The 19,371-nt window shown below is 38.2% G+C and overlaps 1 protein-coding gene across 1 annotated transcript in view; it reads left to right on the forward strand.

The window, feature by feature from the left end:
* Nucleotides 1-600: 600 nt before the first annotated feature.
* The window catches only part of ADGRV1 (adhesion G protein-coupled receptor V1), a 1,190,013-nt gene continuing 1,171,242 nt past the window's right edge, over nucleotides 601-19,371 (forward strand). The window contains 2 exon segments of the mRNA XM_053699719.1: nucleotides 601-896; nucleotides 1,264-1,393. Coding sequence (XP_053555694.1) covers nucleotides 1,345-1,393 — 49 coding nt within the window. The 5' untranslated portion in view covers nucleotides 601-896; nucleotides 1,264-1,344.

Below are 19,371 nucleotides of genomic sequence, written 5' to 3' on the forward strand. Positions count from 1 at the left end.
AAAAGAACATATCCCTTTAAGTGTTAAAGAAAAGGCATGGCATTTCATGCCATTTAAATATATATATACATCATTGCTTTATTTGAGGGCTCAGCATTAAGACACTTGGTCAAACGTTGTAGAGACTGTATCAAACTTCTAGCAAAGCTGCCCCATTATCCATTTTCTATGTTATTGGAGAGAGCAAATTTACTGAAGTCTGATATATCGCTACAAAGCTTAGTAAATATGTGCCAAAAAAGGTGTATGAGTGAAGACCCCCTTAATAGTGATTCTATACTACAGTAAATGTGTTACTATTACTACATTTAATCAGAATAAAACATAACGAGAAAAGGTAACATAAATAAAGATTTCAATGAAACATTGGATAATTATACATGTGAATCTACTAAAAGAGTTAAATTCCAATCTTAAAATCGTCAACATCAATTAAACATAGTGAATGTCTGCATGATTTTGTTAAGGCTCAGAAAAGTGGACAATTGCTTCCATGGTTACATTTGGATATGCAGTGTGGTCACTGCGCTTTGTTGGAATCCTCCCCCTCCTCTAAAGTAAAATAACAAACCACAGGAGACCCTGCCACACATGGTGAGCATCATCCCAGAGCAACTTTAAAAGATCAAGCTGGCTCGTCTGAAGGAAGCATTATTTCACACAGAGACCCTTTTTGATTTATATTACAACTATTTGAAAGGGAGCGAAGAGAAGGATATTGGTGCACGCATTATCTTTTGGTGGATATATACATTTTGTCATGCACAGATATAAAGCTACAGCCACCATTGAATGTGTCATTGGATCCAGAAGGGGAACTGAGAGAAAGTAACAAGTAGAGCGTTTTTAAGACACGTCTGTCATACTGTTACATAAAAAATTAGCTCCTACATAAGGTAAGAATTATGTATGTTCTGTTTGGTAATATATGACTAGTTTTTCTGAGCATGTCTGATAAATGTGTTTGCTTTTACTTTGTGTGGATAGACAAATAGTGAGATAGCTAGATCAGTTTTATGTCAAAATCCTTAACTGATGGCTAGAATCTGTTTCCTGCTGAAGGCTTTTAATAAAAAAAAATTACAGTGCAAATAGTCATATAATTAAATATTAAGTATAATTTATATGCATTTGGGTTTATTTGCCACTTTTACTATTTTATAAAGCAAAATATTCTTTAAAATGTAATTATAGCAATAATATGATAATCAGTTATTATATTAAAGTTTGGTATTATGCACAGCTTGTCTGTTTTTATTTCAGTGGTACAGAATGTAGACAGCTGATTGAAGAGTTTAAGGTTTATATCACATCTGACATTGAGAGCTTTCTACTGCAAGAAGAATGAAAAAGATGAGCAGAGACGTGCAGCCGGTCTTTCTAGTTGGTGCAGGTGACTTTTTTGTACTTTTTCCTCTTTGTGCTTGTTAAAATATTGATGGTGTTTAGTTATTTATTAATAATAATGAGTATAACAATGTGTGCTATGAATAATACATTAAAGCTTGTAAAATAGTAACTAATTAAACCTTAAATCCAGCAAGAAGGAGCATTCATGTGTTAGGGCCATGTTTTTGTAATATTGCATCAAAATGGAAAGCATATAAAATATTTAAATTAAGCATAATACTGAAATATATTTCAAATCAGTTTTCTGCCATATCCAAGTGACAAATATTTAACACTATGGATAAAATCATAAATCAAGTTGCAACACTAAAACAAAAACAGAAATCAGACTATGTAAATTAACACCAAGCACTAAGTGGACTAGAATGTACTTATTCTGCAGTGAGAGACTTCTCAGATACCTTGTGCTATGCCATATTGTGTTATCAATACAATAAAACATGGCACCACAGCTTGCCAGTAACAATCAATATTGCACCAATATACTGCTGACAGCAATGCTAAAGGGTAGTACTGAAGTTTGGTTGATTTTTTTTTTGTCTTCTTTTTTTATAGCTTTTTGATCCCTTTGTAGTGCTGCAGCTTTCAATAGAAAAATATTTTCTTTAATCATAAACAAACATATTGATGATGGTATTTTAGTTGTATGTAGAATTCTTAGTGTGGTGAGACCTATATTTTATTTCTATTTTTTTTAACCAGGAAGTTATCTTAAAGAGCCATTATAGTTGACAAATGATATGCCCTAATTCGTTAGAGCATGTAATTTTAAGAGTAACGACCCTGCATCTCTATGTATTTAATACCCACAAAGGGGCTCAACAGATAGAAGTACCGCTCTGGACCTGCATAGCACACTGATCCAAGCAGAATCACTAGTAACACAGAGTCGTGTTTGGATCAGCAGCAGTGAGGTCCAGCAGGGTTCTTAAGGTCCCTAGCGATACTTTTACTAACAAATAAAAAAAAAAAACTTTAGTACTGAAAGAAGCCAGCACCAAGCGTTTTTGTTAAAAAGAAGCCATAATATGTTTTCATTGCCAATCTAATAGACCCTATAGTTTGTGAAAATCCTACATGAAAAAAGTGCACCCAGATCTAAAAAAAACAAAAACCTTTTAAAGGGCTCTGGAAAATGATTTAGCAAACCTACGCTACTTCTCCACCACTAGTAATGTGAAGCTTCTTTACCCAGTGTTGATTATGAGGCAGGCTGATGAACACACCAGAAGAACACTGAAATGTATTTAGAATTAAACTCATATCTCCTAATGTTAATATGATATACATATGAAATAAAACTGTTATAAATGGGATAAGCTGTGTTTTCTGCTTGGAACAGCAGTTCTCCGCAGATCCCCAGCGGCACTTCTACTGTGTGCTTAACACCTTTGCAGGGGTTAAACACACAGTACTGTATAGTCGATATTCTTAAAACTACATGCTCTAATGAATTTCTTTAAGATACAATTAATATGAAAAGGATTTTGTGGATAGATAAAACTGTTTTTTTTTTAACATATCCAGGGGACTTTAAACCCGTAATTTTTATTTCATGATTTAGAGAGAATACAATTTTAAACAACTTTCTAGTTTACTTTTGTTATCTAATTTTCTTCATTCGCTTGGTATCTTTTGTTGAAGAGGCAGAAATGCACTACTGGGAGCTAGCTGAATGCATTGGCTGAGCCAATAACATGAGGCATATATGTGTAGCCAACAATCAGCCATTCCTGAGCCTACCTAGGTATGCTTATTAACAAAGGATACTAAGAGGAAATAAACAAATTAGATAATAGAAGTAAATTTGAAAGTTGTTATCATATTCTCTACATGAATCATAAAAGATAAAAAAATGGATTTCATGTCCCTTTAATGTTTTTCAAACAACATTTTATTAAAAGGACATTGAACACCTGTTTATTTTGTGTAAAAAAATTTGCTGTCTCACACTCTAGAGACACATTTTGCATTTTGGCCTCTCTACGGAGCATTGGACAGCGCACAATTTTTACACAAATGCAAGAGATGTTTAATTTCCCCTTAAAGTGAATGTTAACTTCAAGGAATGTGTGCCCGGTTTTTAAAAATCCTATTAAAAACAGGGGCACTTTCATTCATCAAAGTTTACATTTTAGCTGTTTTGTTAAAATACTTACCTTTTCTTCTTGCAAAGCCAGAGCAGCGCCTTTCCCCGCCCTTCGCTCATCTCTTCTTACGTCAGCAATTACGAATGCAGCTTCCTTCAATCACAGCTTTCCCCCCAGAGCAAACATTGCTTGAGGGCATGCCGTGATTGGAGGAAGCCAGAGTCTTCATTTCTGACCTATGAAGAGACGGGCTTGGGAAGCGCTGCTCTGGTGTTCTATCAGATTCTGCTCTTGCAAGAAGGAAAGCTAAGTATTTTAACAAAACGGCTAAAATGTAAACTTTGATGAATGAAAGTGCCCCTGTTTTAATAAGATTTTTAAAAACCGGGCACACATTCCTCAAAGTTTACATACACTTTAAGTACATTGATGGTAAACATTTGTGGTTCTATTGAATACATTTGGTTGGTGTAAAATTAAAGTGACAGTTCACCCCCAAATTTTTTCCCCTTTAAATTATTCCCAATGATCCATTTTACCTGCTAAAGTGTATTAAATTGTTTACAAGTAGCTCCTTTACTCATATTTCAGCATTTGAAATAGCTGATTAAGTCTGTGGTATAGCCACCTATAATGAAAGTTTTAAAGTATATGCTATAGATAAGCCTAAGTAAACACATCCAGCAGAAGAAGTTACACTCTCAGTGGGGTGCAGGATAGTTAAAGTGAATGTCAACTTTCAAGAATGAGTGCCCAGTTCCCTCCAATCACGGCGTTGCCTAAGGCAATGATTCCCCTGGGGGGGGGGGGGAAACTGGGATTGGAGGATGCCGTATTCGTCATTGCTGACGTAAGAAGAGACGAGCGGCACGAGGGGGAATCGCTTCTTCGGCTTCAAGAAGAAAAGGTAAGTATTTTAACAATACCGGTGAAATGTAAACTTTCATGAATGAAAGTGCCCCTGTTTTTAATAGTATTTTTAAAAACCGGCACTCATTCAATAGAATGATAATTTCCCATTGTTCTCTCTATGTATCGAGCTTTGGTGTTCCAGACAAATCTAAGATAAGGAAGCAAGTGTGTGTACACAAAGTTAGAACATAATGAGATCTGATATCACCTTTAAGTTCAACCCATTGTAATAGGCTTTGGTTTCTAAGCACAAAACCAGCTACTTCATATACACAAATAAACCTGAAAATGCAATTTCTCAAACATTTTATATGCTGCAGCTGGTATAACAAGTCATTGAAAATACATTAATGGAAATCAATTTTACAGCGTACTGTCCCTTTAAGTGTACTCATCAGACTTCATGGGTCTATTCTATTAAAAATGCTCAAAATGCTTTTCAATTTGGAGGAAATTCCAATCCACTTAAGACTTTTGTCTTGTAGTTTTCAAGCAGATACCTTTTCAAGCAGTTTTGCACACCTTTATACTTAAAAAGTTTTGATGTCTTGAAAACCTATGTTGGTTCACCTACAGCATTTCTTAGCTGTGCACAAATTATAGTTAGCACTTCCTTGTTTTATACAAACGTAAAACTATGTACCTGTTTATCATTTGACAGGCCTACACAGTTCCTGACTTCGCCAAGAATCAGTAGTCTTTTTACTATTTGATAAAGGGAGTCTTATAGATTAATGGGATAAGAGACCCAGTTTTTTTTTTTCTTTCATGATTCAATGATGCAATTTTAAACAACTTTCTAATTTACTTCTATTGGCAGTTTGTCTTCGTTCTCTTGGTATCTTTTGTTGAAAAGCAGGGATGTATGCTTAGGAGCACTATGTGGCAGCAATTTTGCAAGAATGTTATGCAGTTGCAAGTGAACTAGATGGCAGCACTATTTCCTGCCATGTAGTGCTCAAGATACCAACCTAGGTATCTCTTCAACACAAAATATCATGGGAAGGAAGCAAATTTGATAATAGAAGTAAATTGGAAACGTTTGTAAAATCGTATGCTCTGTCTGAATCACAAAATAATTTTTTTTGGGTTTCATACCCCTTTAGTCCCTTAGGCCTAGATTTAGAGTTCGGCGGTAAAAGGGCTGTTAACGCTCCGCGGGTTTTTTTCTGGCCGCACCATAAATTTAACTCTGGTATCGAGAGTTCAAACAAATGCTGCGTTAGGCTCCAAAAAAGGAGCGTAGAGCATTTTTACCGCAAATGCAACTCTCGATACCAGAGCTGCTTACGGACGCGGCCGGCATCAAAAACGTGCTCGTGCACGATTCTCCCATAGGAAACAATGGGGCTGTTTGAGCTGAAAAAAAACCTAACACCTGCAAAAAAGCAGCGTTCAGCTCCTAACGCAGCACCATTGTTTCCTATGGGGAAACACTTCCTACGTCTGCACCTAACACTCTAACATGTACCCCGAGTCTAAACACCCCTAGCCTTACACTTATTAACCCCTAATCTGCCGCCCACGCTATCGCTGACCCCTGCATTACACTTTTAACCCCTAATCTGCCGCTCCGTAAAACGCCGCCACCTACGTTATCCCTATGTACCCCTAATCTGCTGCCCTAACATCGCCGACCCCTATGTTATATTTATTAACCCCTAATCTGCCCCCCACAACGTCGCCGACACCTACCTACACTTATTAACCCCTAATCTGCCGAGCGGACCTGAGCGCTACTATAATAAAGTTATTAACCCCTAATCCGCCTCACTAACCCTATCATAAATAGTATTAACCCCTAATCTGCCCTCCCTAACATCGCCGACACCTACCTTCAATTATTAACCCCTAAACTTCCGATCGGAGCTCACCGCTATTCTAATAAATGGATTAACCCCTAAAGCTAAGTCTAACCCTAACACTAACACCCCCCTAAGTTAAATATAATTTTTATCTAACGAAATAAATTAACTCTTATTAAATAACTTATTCCTATTTAAAGCTAAATACTTACCTGTAAAATAAATCCTAATATAGCTACAATATAAATTATAATTATATTATAGCTATTTTAGGATTAATATTTATTTTACAGGCAACTTTGTAATTATTTTAACCAGGTACAATAGCTATTAAATAGTTAAGAACTATTTAATAGTTACCTAGTTAAAATAATAACAAATTTACCTGTAAAATAAATCCTAACCTAAGTTATAATAAAACCTAACACTACCCTATCAATAAAATAATTAAATAAACTACCTACAATTACCTACAATTAACCTAACACTACACTATCAATAAATTAAATAAACACAATTGCTACAAATAAATACAATTAAATAAACTAGCTAAAGTACAAAAAATAAAAAAGAACTAAGTTACAGAAAATAAAAAAATATTTACAAACATAATAAAAATATTACAACAATTTTAAACTAATTACACCTACTCTAAGCCCCCTAATAAAATAACAAAGCCCCCCAAAATAAAAAATTCCCTACCCTATTCTAAATTAAAAAAGTTACAAGCTCTTTTACCTTACCAGCCCTGAACAGGGCCCTTTGCGGGGCATGCCCCAAGAATTTCAGCTCTTTTGCCTGTAAAAAAAAACATACAATACCCCCCCCCCAACATTACAACCCACCACCCACATACCCCTAATCTAACCCAAACCCCCCTTAAATAAACCTAACACTAAGCCCCTGAAGATCTTCCTACCTTGTCTTCACCATCCAGGTATCACCGATCCGTCCTGGCTCCAAGATCTTCATCCAACCCAAGCGGGGGTTGGCGATCCATAATCCGGTGCTCCAAAGTCTTCCTCCTATCCGGCAAGAAGAGGACATCCGGACCGGCAAACATCTTCTCCAAGCGGCATCTTCGATCTTCTTCCATCCGGTGCGGAGCGGGTCCATCTTGAAGCAGGCGACGCGGATCCATCCTCTTCTTCCGATGTCTCCCGACTAATGACGGTTCCTTTAAGGGACGTCATCCAAGATGGCGTCCCTCGAATTCCGATTGGCTGATAGGATTCTATCAGCCAATCGGAATTAAGGTAGGAATTGGAACAGCCAATAGAATGCGAGCTCAATCTGATTGGCTGATGGGATCGGCCAATCGGATTGAACTTGATTCTGATTGGCTGATTCCATCAGCCAATCAGAAAATTCCTACCTTAATTCCGATTGGCTGATAGAATCCTATCAGCCAATCGGAATTCGAGGGACGCCATCTTGGATGACGTCCCTTAAAGGAACCGTCATTAGTCGGGAGACATCGGAAGAAGAGGATGGAAGAAGATCGAAGATGCCGCTTGGAGAAGATGTTTGCCGGTCCGGATGTCCTCTTCTTGCCGGATAGGAGGAAGACTTTGGAGCACCGGATTATGGATCGCCAACCCCCGCTTGGGTTGGATGAAGATCTTGGAGCCAGGACGGATCGGTGATACCTGGATGGTGAAGACAAGGTAGGAAGATCTTCAGGGGCTTAGTGTTAGGTTTATTTAAGGGGGGTTTGGGTTAGATTAGGGGTATGTGGGTGGTGGGTTGTAATGTTGGGGGGGGGGTATTGTATGTTTTTTTTTACAGGCAAAAGAGCTGAAATTCTTGGGGCATGCCCCGCAAAGGGCCCTGTTCAGGGCTGGTAAGGTAAAAGAGCTTGTAACTTTTTTAATTTAGAATAGGGTAGGGAATTTTTTATTTTGGGGGGCTTTGTTATTTTATTAGGGGGCTTAGAGTAGGTGTAATTAGTTTAAAATTTTTGTAATATTTTTATTATGTTTGTAAATATTTTTTTATTTTCTGTAACTTAGTTCTTTTTTATTTTTTGTACTTTAGCTAGTTTATTTAATTGTATTTATTTGTAGCAATTGTGTTTATTTAATTTATTGATAGTGTAGTGTTAGGTTAATTGTAGGTAATTGTAGGTAGTTTATTTAATTATTTTATTGATAGGGTAGTGTTAGGTTTAATTATAACTTAGGTTAGGATTTATTTTACAGGTAAATTTGTTATTATTTTAACTAGGTAACTATTAAATAGTTCTTAACTATTTAATAGCTATTGTACCTGGTTAAAATAATTACAAAGTTGCCTGTAAAATAAATATTAATCCTAAAATAGCTATAATATAATTATAATTTATATTGTAGCTATATTAGGATTTATTTTACAGGTAAGTATTTAGCTTTAAATAGGAATAAGTTATTTAATAAGAGTTAATTTATTTCGTTAGATAAAAATTATATTTAACTTAGGGGGGTGTTAGTGTTAGGGTTAGACTTAGCTTTAGGGGTTAATCCATTTATTAGAATAGCGGTGAGCTCCGATCGGAAGTTTAGGGGTTAATAATTGAAGGTAGGTGTCGGCGATGTTAGGGAGGGCAGATTAGGGGTTAATACTATTTATGATAGGGTTAGTGAGGCGGATTAGGGGTTAATAACTTTATTATAGTAGCGCTCAGGTCCGCTCGGCAGATTAGGGGTTAATAAGTGTAGGCAGGTGTCGGCGACGTTGAGGGGGGCAGATTAGGGGTTAATAAATATAATATAGGGGTCGGCGATGTTAGGGGCAGCAGATTAGGGGTACATAGGGATAACGTAGGTGGCGGCGATTTGCGGTCGGAAGATTAGGGGTTAATTATTGTAAGTAGCTGGCGGCGACGTTGTGGGGGGCAGGTTAGGGGTGAATAAATATAATACAGGGGTCGGCGGGGTTAGGGGCAGCAGATTAGGGGTACATAAATATAACGTAGGTGGCGGTCGGCAGATTAGGGGTTAAAATTTTTTATCGAGTGGCGGCGGTGTGGGGGGACCTCGGTTTAGGGGTACATAGGTAGTTTATGGGTGTTAGTGTACTTTAGGGTACAGTAGTTAAGAGCTTTATAAACCGGCGTTAGCCAGAAAGCTCTTAACTCCTGCTATTTTCAGGCGGCTGGAATCTTGTCGTTAGAGCTCTAACGCTCACTGCAGAAACGACTCTAAATACCGGCGTTAGAAAGATCCCATTGAAAAGATAGGCTACGCAAATGGCGTAGGGGGATCTGCAGTATGGAAAAGTCGCGGCTGAAAAGTGAGCGTTAGACCCTTTAATCACTGACTCCAAATACCAGCGGGCGCCCAAAACCAGCGTTAGGAGCCTCTAACGCTGGTTTTGACGGCTACCGCCGAACTCTAAATCTAGGCCTACGTGACCACAGCACTTTTCAATTTTCTTACCGTTTGGGACCAGGGCTATTCTTACTCATTTACTGTACCCACACACATTATATACAGTTTTTGTCGCCAATAAATGGACTTTCTAAAGATACCATTATTTTCATCATATCGTATAAATTACTATAAAAAAATTATAAAATATAATAAAAAAATGAAAAAAACACACTTTTTCTAACTTTCACCCCCAAAATCTGTTACACATCTACAACCACCAAAAAACACCCATGCTAAATAGTTTCTAAAAGTTGTCCTGAGTTTAGAAATACCCAATGTTTCCATGTTCTTTGCTTTTTTTGCAAGTTATAGGGCCATAAATACAAGTAGCACTTTGCTATTTCCAAACCACTTTTTTTCAAAATTAGCGCTAGTTACATTGGAACCCTGATATCTATCAGGAATCCCTGAATATCCCTTGACATGTATATATTTTGTTTTCCGTAGACAACCAAAAGTATTGATCTAGGCCCATTTTGGTATATTTAATGCTACTATTTCACTGCCAAATGCGATTAAATAAAAAATAATTGTTAATTTTCTTTTGTTTAATTTTCACAAACGTTAGGTTTCTCACTGAAATTATTTACAAACAGCTTGTGCAATTATGGCACACATGGTTGTAAATGCTTCTCAGGGGTCTTCTTTGTTCAGAAATAGCAGACATATATGGCATTGCTTTTTGCTAATTAGATGGCCGATAAATGCCGCTGCGCACCATACTTGTATTATGCCCAGCAGTTAAGGGGTTAATTAGGTAGCTTGTAGGGTTAATTTTAGCGTTAGTGATCAGCCTTTCACCTGACATATCCCACCCCCTGATCCCTTACTTGATCCCCTCAAACAGCTCTCTTCCCTCCCCCACCTCACAATTGTCACCTCTAACCCTCCCTCCCCCACTCTACCTATTTGTCGCCATCTTGGATACTTGCAGCTGTCTGTTCCCAGTTTGCAAAAAAGCCAATTTTCTGTAGTGTAGCTGCCCCCCCCCCCCCTCATAAGCCTACTAACTCCCCCTCCCAGATCCCTTACTTAACATTTATTAAACCCCCTTTCCCTCTCCCTCCATCCCTTCATCTTCAATACATGTACTTGTACTAGCGTGCACCCGCACATACCCCCGCGTGCACGTGCTCCCGCCCCCGTGCACTCCCGACCACTTGCGCACACCGAATATAGAGGGTCAGGAAGTGATCCAGCAATGGGCCGCCCACCTGCCTCCCTGCTATGGTTTCCATTCGCCAACGATCGGCACCATCGCTGGCCGATGCAGAGAGGGTCAAAGAGTGCCTCTCTCTGCATCGGTGGGTAAAAAAAGGTATTGCAGTGATGCCTCAATATTGAGGCATCACTGCAATACCTTGAAAGTGTCTGGAAGCGATTACGATCGCTTCCACCGCTTGAAACCCCTGAGGACGTACAGGGTACGTCCTTGGTCATTAACTGACACTTTTTGTAGGACGTACCCTGTACGTCCTTGGTTATTAAGGGGTTAAATCAACATTTTAAGCCGAGAACCATGTTCACAACTAAAATCTAATTATCTGAATGCTCATTTATGAGTGCAATGGATGCTAAAAATTATGTTAAATAAGATTATAAAATTATGAAAAATTATATTTTTTTCTTATGGCAGGTCTGAGCATACAAAGTAAAAAAAATGAAACTCTTAAAAATAATTTTTCAAACTGACTGAAAGAAAGCAAGGTTTTCTGGTTATATCTTATTCATAATTCATAATTTATATCTCTAACAGTGCTTCTAATGAATTAGAATGCCATAGAAAGAGATGGCAAAAATAACCCAGTTGGAAAACAGATGGATTGAAATGGGGCTTATAATTGTTAAAAAAAAAATTATGTTGACGCATAAATTGTATTATACCTGATAACAAAATCATAAATTAATACTATTCTTCCAAAATGTAAATCCAAGTATGGTTAAAGGCAAACTATTCTTAGACATATTAGAAGGGAAGATATTCCCTTTTTCATTTTATTAGTCTAACTTACAGAATAAACATGTCTATATGTCATCTATATGTTATCATACCCTTTCATTTGCATTGAAAACACAGTATTGTGTTACCATGTAACAAGCTTGCTTCTGTCTACCAGATGTCAGAAATCTTAAACCTGCTAAATGTTTGTATTTCCACACTCACAAATAGATACACAAGGCTGGATCTTATGTGAGCTGCTAAAATTAGACTTTATGTGCAATAATTAGCAACAGCACTGCATAAGAGTAGGAGGTTCTTTTTTTGACAGTGACCTCTCCAAGTACAATGCTGATTGGTTCATGGTTATCTGAATTACCCTTTAAGGAGCATGAAGCCCACAATTTTGATTTCATTATTCTGATAGAGCATACCGTTTTTAACAGCTTTTCAATGCACTTCTATTATCAAATTGCTTCATTATCTTTGTATTTTTTGTTGAATGAGCAGCAATGCACTACTGGGAGTTAGCTGATCAAATGAAATGAGTCAATGACAAGAGGTTTATTTGTGCAGCCAGCAATCAGTAGCTTGCACCCAGTAGTGTTTTGTTGGTCATGAATCTACCTAGGAATTATTTTCAACAAAGGATACAGAGAGAAATAAGCAAATTAGATAATATATGTAAATCGGAAAGTTGTTTAAATTTGTATGCTCTATCTAAATCATGTCCCTTTAATAGTTGCTTGAATTTTTCTGTATAGAAGAGTGATTCTCAGTAAACGTTTAGAATGCAGCAGAGAACCAACAATGGAAGGGGCTGGTCATGTTTTGTCTAACATGTCTCTAACTCACAGTAGATGATCATTTACTTTAGATCATTCACTAAGTTTTTGACTGCCTTAGCAACAAGCTACACATAGTAACACTGGAGTAGAAAACACAAAATAGAGGGGCACCTCGTGTAGATCAACCAGAAGCAAAATCAGGTGTAATAACCAAAGCCAAAAGGGTACTCACATTTGGCAATAGCACACCAATGTGCTGGTAGTAGCGTGCTGATATCTCTGGGTGTATCAGCTCACCCTCTCTCCTGGCATTGCTCTGTCAGCTGAGTCCCAGCCCGGATCCAAGGATATGAAGCTCACCTCTGTGTGGCATTCAAATGGGAAACAAAAGGTGCTAGAACTATGCTTAAGTTTAAAAATGGTTTATTAAAAACAACACATTAAAAACAATCCAAAAAGAGGAGGTGACAAGTCAAAAATCCTGTCCAGACAAGAAGCGTTTTGGATTTTTAAGCTATCCACACAAGTACCAAAAGGTTTTAATTCAGAATTTGATCTAATAAATTATTGGGAATGATCACTTCTCCTGTGCGTGCACATATGTATATGTGTATGTCTGTATATCTTGTATTCTGGTGCCACACATTTTTTTTTATTATTATTTTTATTTTTTCCATCATGTGTTTTTTGTTATCAGTATCATTATTTATTTATTTATGTGGGGATATTGACATGCACATATATATATATATTTGAACTCGTATTACTTATGTTTCTCAGTCTATTTTTGCTTTTCTGTGTGCATCTATTCATGTCTTTATCCACACTAAGGGCTAAATTATGTGTTCAGGTATAGCAGGTATTCAATCACCATTCAACCAATGAAATTGTTTTGTAAGCTTTTTAAATTGCTAATTGACTAACGTTCTTTAGGTCTATGATTACTGCAGTTCGCCAAAATGCGTAAGACCAGTCACTACCTCCTGTGTGTGTAATTTTAAATACGTTTATAATTAAAGACTGTTTTTATGGTTAACTTCAACGGTGTTCCTGAGTCCCTTTGCTTGTTCTAATAAAGTTATTAACCCCTATCCCGCCGCTCCTGGAGCCCTCCGCAACTAAATAAATGTATTAAACCATAAACCCCTGGCCTCCCACATCACTACTACTTACTAAACCTATTAACCCCTAAACCACCAGCCCCCCGCATCGCCATAAAATAAATTAACCTATTTACCCATTAACCTAACAACCCGCTAACTGTACATTAAAATTACCTCATCCCTTACTTATAATAAATTTATACTTACCTTTAGAATTAAAATAAACTATATTAAACTATTAATTAATTAACCTACCCTAACTATTATCCTAAAATTACATTAAACTATATTAAACTATTAATTAACCTACCCTAACTATTAGTTACTATAAATTAACTATATTACATGTTTAAAAACCTAACCCCACTCAATTATTTAAATCTACAATAAATAATTACTAAGTTACAAAAAACTAACAACTAAGTTACACAAAATAAAAAAAACTATGTTACAAAAAAAATAAACACTAAATTACACAAAATTAAAAAAAATGATCAAATATTTAAACTAATTACACCTAGTCTAATAGCCCTATGAAAATAAAAAAAAGCCCCCACCAAAATAAAAAAAACCTCTAGCCTACAATAAACTACCAATGGCCCTTAAAAGGGTCTTTTGCGGGGCATTGCCCCAAAGAAATCATCTCTTTTACCCATAAATAAAAATACAAATACCCCCCCAACAGTAAAACCCACCACCCACACAACCAACCTCCCAAATCTAAAAAACCTAAGCTCCCCATTGCCCTGAAAAGGGCATTTGGATGGGCATTGCCCTTAAAAGGGCATTTAGCTCTTTTTCTTCCCAAAGTCCCTAACCTAAAATTAAAACCCACCCAATAAAAAACCTAACACTAACCCCCGAAGATCCACTTACAGTTTTTGAAGACCTGACATCCATCCTCAACGAAGCGGCAGAAGTCCTCATTGAAGCCGGCAGAAGTCTTCATCTAAGCAGGCCGTAGTCTTCATCTAAGCCGGCAGAAGTCTTCATCCAGACGGCATTTTCTATCTTCATCCATCCAGCGCGGATCGGCTCCATCTTCAAGACATCCGGCTTGGAGCATCCTTTTCTTCCGATGTCTTCTGGGACAATGAAGTTTCCCTTTAAATGACGTCATCCAAGATGGCGTCCCTTACATTCCGATTGGCTGATAGAATTCTATCAGCCAATAGGAATTAAGGTGGAAAAAATCCTATTGGCTGTTGCAATCAGCCAATAGGATTGAGCGTTCATCCTATTGGCTGATCCAATCAGCCAATATGATTGAGCTTGCATTCTATTGGCTATTCCAATCAAAAATTATTTTTATGGCACTTTCATCAACTAAGGTTAATTAACCTTTTAACTGCGTGTGACAACACATGGTTGTTATCCACACAATGTATTAAGTGCGGATGGGTGTCGTCAATAGGGGGCATTTGTAACGCATATAAGCCCCCCTGCATTTAACCACATATCCCTGCTGGTCCAGTTGACCAAAATCACTGGGGGAATCTGGGGATACCAGTTATGTTACCGCGGATATGCTTGGTGACGTCACCAAACCCAGGAAGTGACAGCAGATTTATGGGACCTGAGAGCTAGATGGTGGGTAAGTATTTAAACCCCTCAATCACAACTCCCTTAAATCATAGAAACTCTCAAGACCCACCATTTAAAAGGCAGTCATTGCTGGTGTCTTGGGAGTATAATGTTAAAGCACACACACACACACACACACATATATATATATATATATATATATATATATATAAAATCCCCATACTGTTTGCAGGCTGTGACCCCTTGTTTTATCATCCAGAAGCCCTCTTTAAAATAAAGCCCCAATACAGGTTTATACAGCTATTTTAATAGTACGTAATCTGATTTTAAAGAATTTGAAAAATAGATGGATTAAAATTCTCAGATTTTCTAAAAACGATGCAGAACCAAATGATTTTAGAACAATTTGGCTTGAGAATCTATAATGAAAGAGATACAATTTTTTTTTCCAGAAATGGGAGAAATTAATCCTATCTCTACCTATATGTCAGGGTGCCAGGAATCAGACTGAGACGAGAAGTGCAAAAATAATCACACCTTTATTAATAGCAAAAAATAATAAAAAGTCCACAAGTCAAATAACAAGCCAGGAGTCAAAACCAGAGCTGGTAGTCGGACGAGCCGAATCAGGAGCCAAAGCGAATAGTCAGACGAGTCGGAATCAGGAACAAGGAAACAGCAGAGTCAGGAACAAGCCAGGGATCAGGAACCAGGAAGGATGTCAGGCAGCCAGGTAATACACAGGAACTCTCACAAACAGGTCTGAGACAACGCAAAGGCAAAGCATACTGAACAGAGGCCCTTTAAATAATAAGTGATGACATCACAATTCTGAGACTGCATCCTGTCTCACATGGATGATGCACACCAGTCTGGCCATAAAAGGAAGTGCAGGAAATGAGCAGCATCCCCCACAATGCAGCATAGTCAGGAAGAGAGGTAAATAAAATGGCTGCCAGCAGCACATGGCAAACACAACAGGGAGAAAACCCTAACAGTACCCTCCCCTCAACGACCCCTTTCCGCAGAAGGTCAAAAGGCTTATTGGGGAAACGGGCATGGAAGGCACGGAGGAGGGCGGGAGCATGAACATCAGAGGAGGGAACCCAAGAATGCTCCTCTCGACCGTAGCCCCTCCAGTGAACCAAATACTGTACACGGCCCCTGGACATACGAGAGTCAATAATGCTGCTGACCTCATACTCCTCATGGTTGTCAACAAAGATAGGATGGGGACGAGGCAACACAGTGGTAAACCGATTACAAACCAATGGTTTCAAGAGGGAGACATGAAAAACATTAGAGATGCGCATAGCAGGAGGAAGGTCAAGAGCGTAGGCCACAGGATTAACCCGTCTGAGTATTCGAAAAGGACCAACATAACGGGGAGCCAATTTATTGGAAGGCACACAAAGGTTCAAGTTGCGGGAGGACAGCCAAGCTCTCTCACCAACCTGGTAGGAAGGTGCGGGCAGATGCCTACGATCAGCCTGGAACTTTTGGCGCTGCATCGAACGATGAAGGCCATCCTGAATCTGCACCCACATGGAACGGAGTTGCCGGAGATGCTCCTCTAAAGCCGGAATACCCTGAGACATGAATGAATCGGGCAACAAGGATGGTTGAAACCCATAATTCGCCATGAACGGGGATAACTTGGAGGAAGCATTAATAGCACTATTACTAGCAAACTCTGCCCAAGGTAACAGTTCAGACCAATTATTGTGGTGATCTGAGACATAGCAATGGAGGGACCAGAGCTTGATTAGACCGTTCCGTAGCCCCATTGGATTGAGGGTGATATGCTGAGGAGAAGGAAAGCTGGATCCCCATTTGAGCACAAAAGGAATGCCAGAATCTGGAGACAAACTGGCTACCCTGGTCCGACACTATATCCTTGGGTAACCCATGTAAACGGAAGACCTCCCGGGCAAAAATTGAAGCAAGCTCCTGAGCGGTAGGCAGCTTCATCAAGGGAATGCAATGTGACATTTTAGAAAAACGGTCAACCACCATAAGGATAACAGTATTGCCATTGGAAACAGGGAGCTCGACAATGAAGTCCATGGAAAGATGTGTCCAAGGACGCTCACCATTAGCAATAGGTTGAAGAAGACCCACAGGAAGACGTTGAGGAGTCTTATTCTGTGCACAAACTGAGCAGGAGGCAACATACGCAGCAACATCAGAACGAAGACCTGGCCACCAGAATTGTTGAGTGACAGACCAAATCATTTGATTCTTGCCTGGGTGACCTGCGGCTTTAGGATAGTGGTAAGTGTGCAAAAGTTTAGTTTGAAGATTCTCAGGAACAAAACACTTACCACTAGGTTTCTCAGGAGGTGCATTGGTTTGTGCAGCCAGGATCTCCTCCCCCCAAGGGAGAAGTCAAATTAGTACGTATGGTAGCCAAAATATGGTCAGGAGGTATAACAGGAGTAGGTACAGACTCCTCCTTGGACAGAGGCAAAAATTGTTGAGAGGGCATCAGCCCTAACATTCTTATTACCAGGCAGGTAGGAGACCACATAATTAAACTGAGACAAAATTAGCGCCCATCTGGCCTGTCGGGGTGACGAACATTTTGCTTCAGATAGATAAGTTAAATTCTTGTGGTCAGTAAGAATGAGCACTGGCACGCTAGTACTCTCGAGAAGATGCCTCCATTCCTTAAGTGCCAAAATTATGGCCAGTAATTTCATAATTGCACTCCGCTGGAGACAATTTATTAGAGAAGAAACCACACAGATGCAAGGAACCGTCAGGCATAGGACGTTGAGACAAGAGGGCACCTACTCCAGTCTCAGACGCATCAACCTCAAGAATGAAAGGCAGGACAGGGTTAGGATGATCCAGAACTGAAGCTGCAGCAAAGGCATTCTTAAGACTATCAAAAGCCTTAATGGCAGTAGGTGACAAATGGAGTGGATCATTCTCTTTACGGGTCATGTCTGTGATAGGTTTGACCAAGGAAGAAAAGTTTTTAATAAACTTTCTATAGCAATTGGCGAACCCCAAAAACGTTGAATAGACTGAAGACCAACTGGGCGAGGCCACTGCAGAACTGCAGATAACTTGTCAGTATCCATGGAGAACCCTGCAATGGAGATTACATAACCTAGGAAGGTTACTTGAGTCTGATGGAACTCACATTTCTCGAGTTTACAAAATAGGCCGTTCTCGCGTAGTCTCTGAAGAACCAGTGTAACATCAGAACGATGATCCTCAAGTGTGGGTGAGTGTATGAGGATGTCGTCTAAGTAAAAAATCAGAAATATATCAGAGCGCCAACTAGTGGAGGCTGGGTCTAAATGAAGCTATGTATAAAGTTCCACAAATACTGTAGATATAACAACAATTTATTCAGGTAAAATAACAGGTTAAATAATTAATACAGTTCAAAAAGTCATGGATCCATGTACTTAACAATTAAAACATCATACATACATTATGATTAAAAAGCTTAAAATTAACCAGATGCTTGTATATGCTATTTAGGTCATGATAAAATAATTCAGTAATATAAAATGTTACTGGTTAAATAAACAGTTCGATATTCCTTCATATCTGCCGGTTCTAGTTCGCACCGTGTATTTCTAACTCGAAACAAAGTTTAAAATGAATATTGCAGTATCTCAATTTCAATGAATTGCTGTGCATCAGTTGGTGCGGTATGTATTACCGGTGTTGGCAATGTGGAATACCTAACCTGTGGAAGGATATGTGCAAAACACTTAATGTGAATGGTATAAGTATGTGTAACCGGTCGGCTCCAAATGTGCAACGCTATTAAGCGTTAGATATAAATGATTGAGTAGATGAATCTTGCACTTAGGTAGTAGCTTTGATCTATATTACATTCAGATATAGCAATCTATTAACTTAATAGACCGGTAGCTCAAACTATGAGTTTGCACTATGTGAATGAAAGTTATTCCATCAGTCATAGATGGCTACAGTGTATGTAGATTGAGCTATTCTCTATATGTTGGTGTATAGTGATATAAACGAACAGGAGTGTTAGATAAGTATGGTAGTGTGTAATGATGTAGTGAAATGGAACAGGTTTTCTTTTTTAAAATAACATAATTAGTATTTAAATTGTGTACAACGTGGAATGTGTCAAATGTGTGTTGGAAGTTAAGAATAAGTCAAAGTAACAAATACAAAAATGCTAAAGTACAGCAATGCAAAACGTGTAACAATTGTGTAAAAACTGCAAACCAAAAAATACAAAAATGCAAAGAAGTGCAAATGAGACAGTTTTATCTTTAAACAGTGACAGTCTTATCTTTAAACAGTGACTGTAAAGTTAAAGATGAAATCCACGGGTGTATATGTAAAAATACAGCAATGCAAAAAATTACAG

The sequence above is a fragment of the Bombina bombina genome, chromosome 2 (assembly GCF_027579735.1).
Source record: "Bombina bombina isolate aBomBom1 chromosome 2, aBomBom1.pri, whole genome shotgun sequence".
Lineage (NCBI taxonomy): Eukaryota > Metazoa > Chordata > Amphibia > Anura > Bombinatoridae > Bombina > Bombina bombina.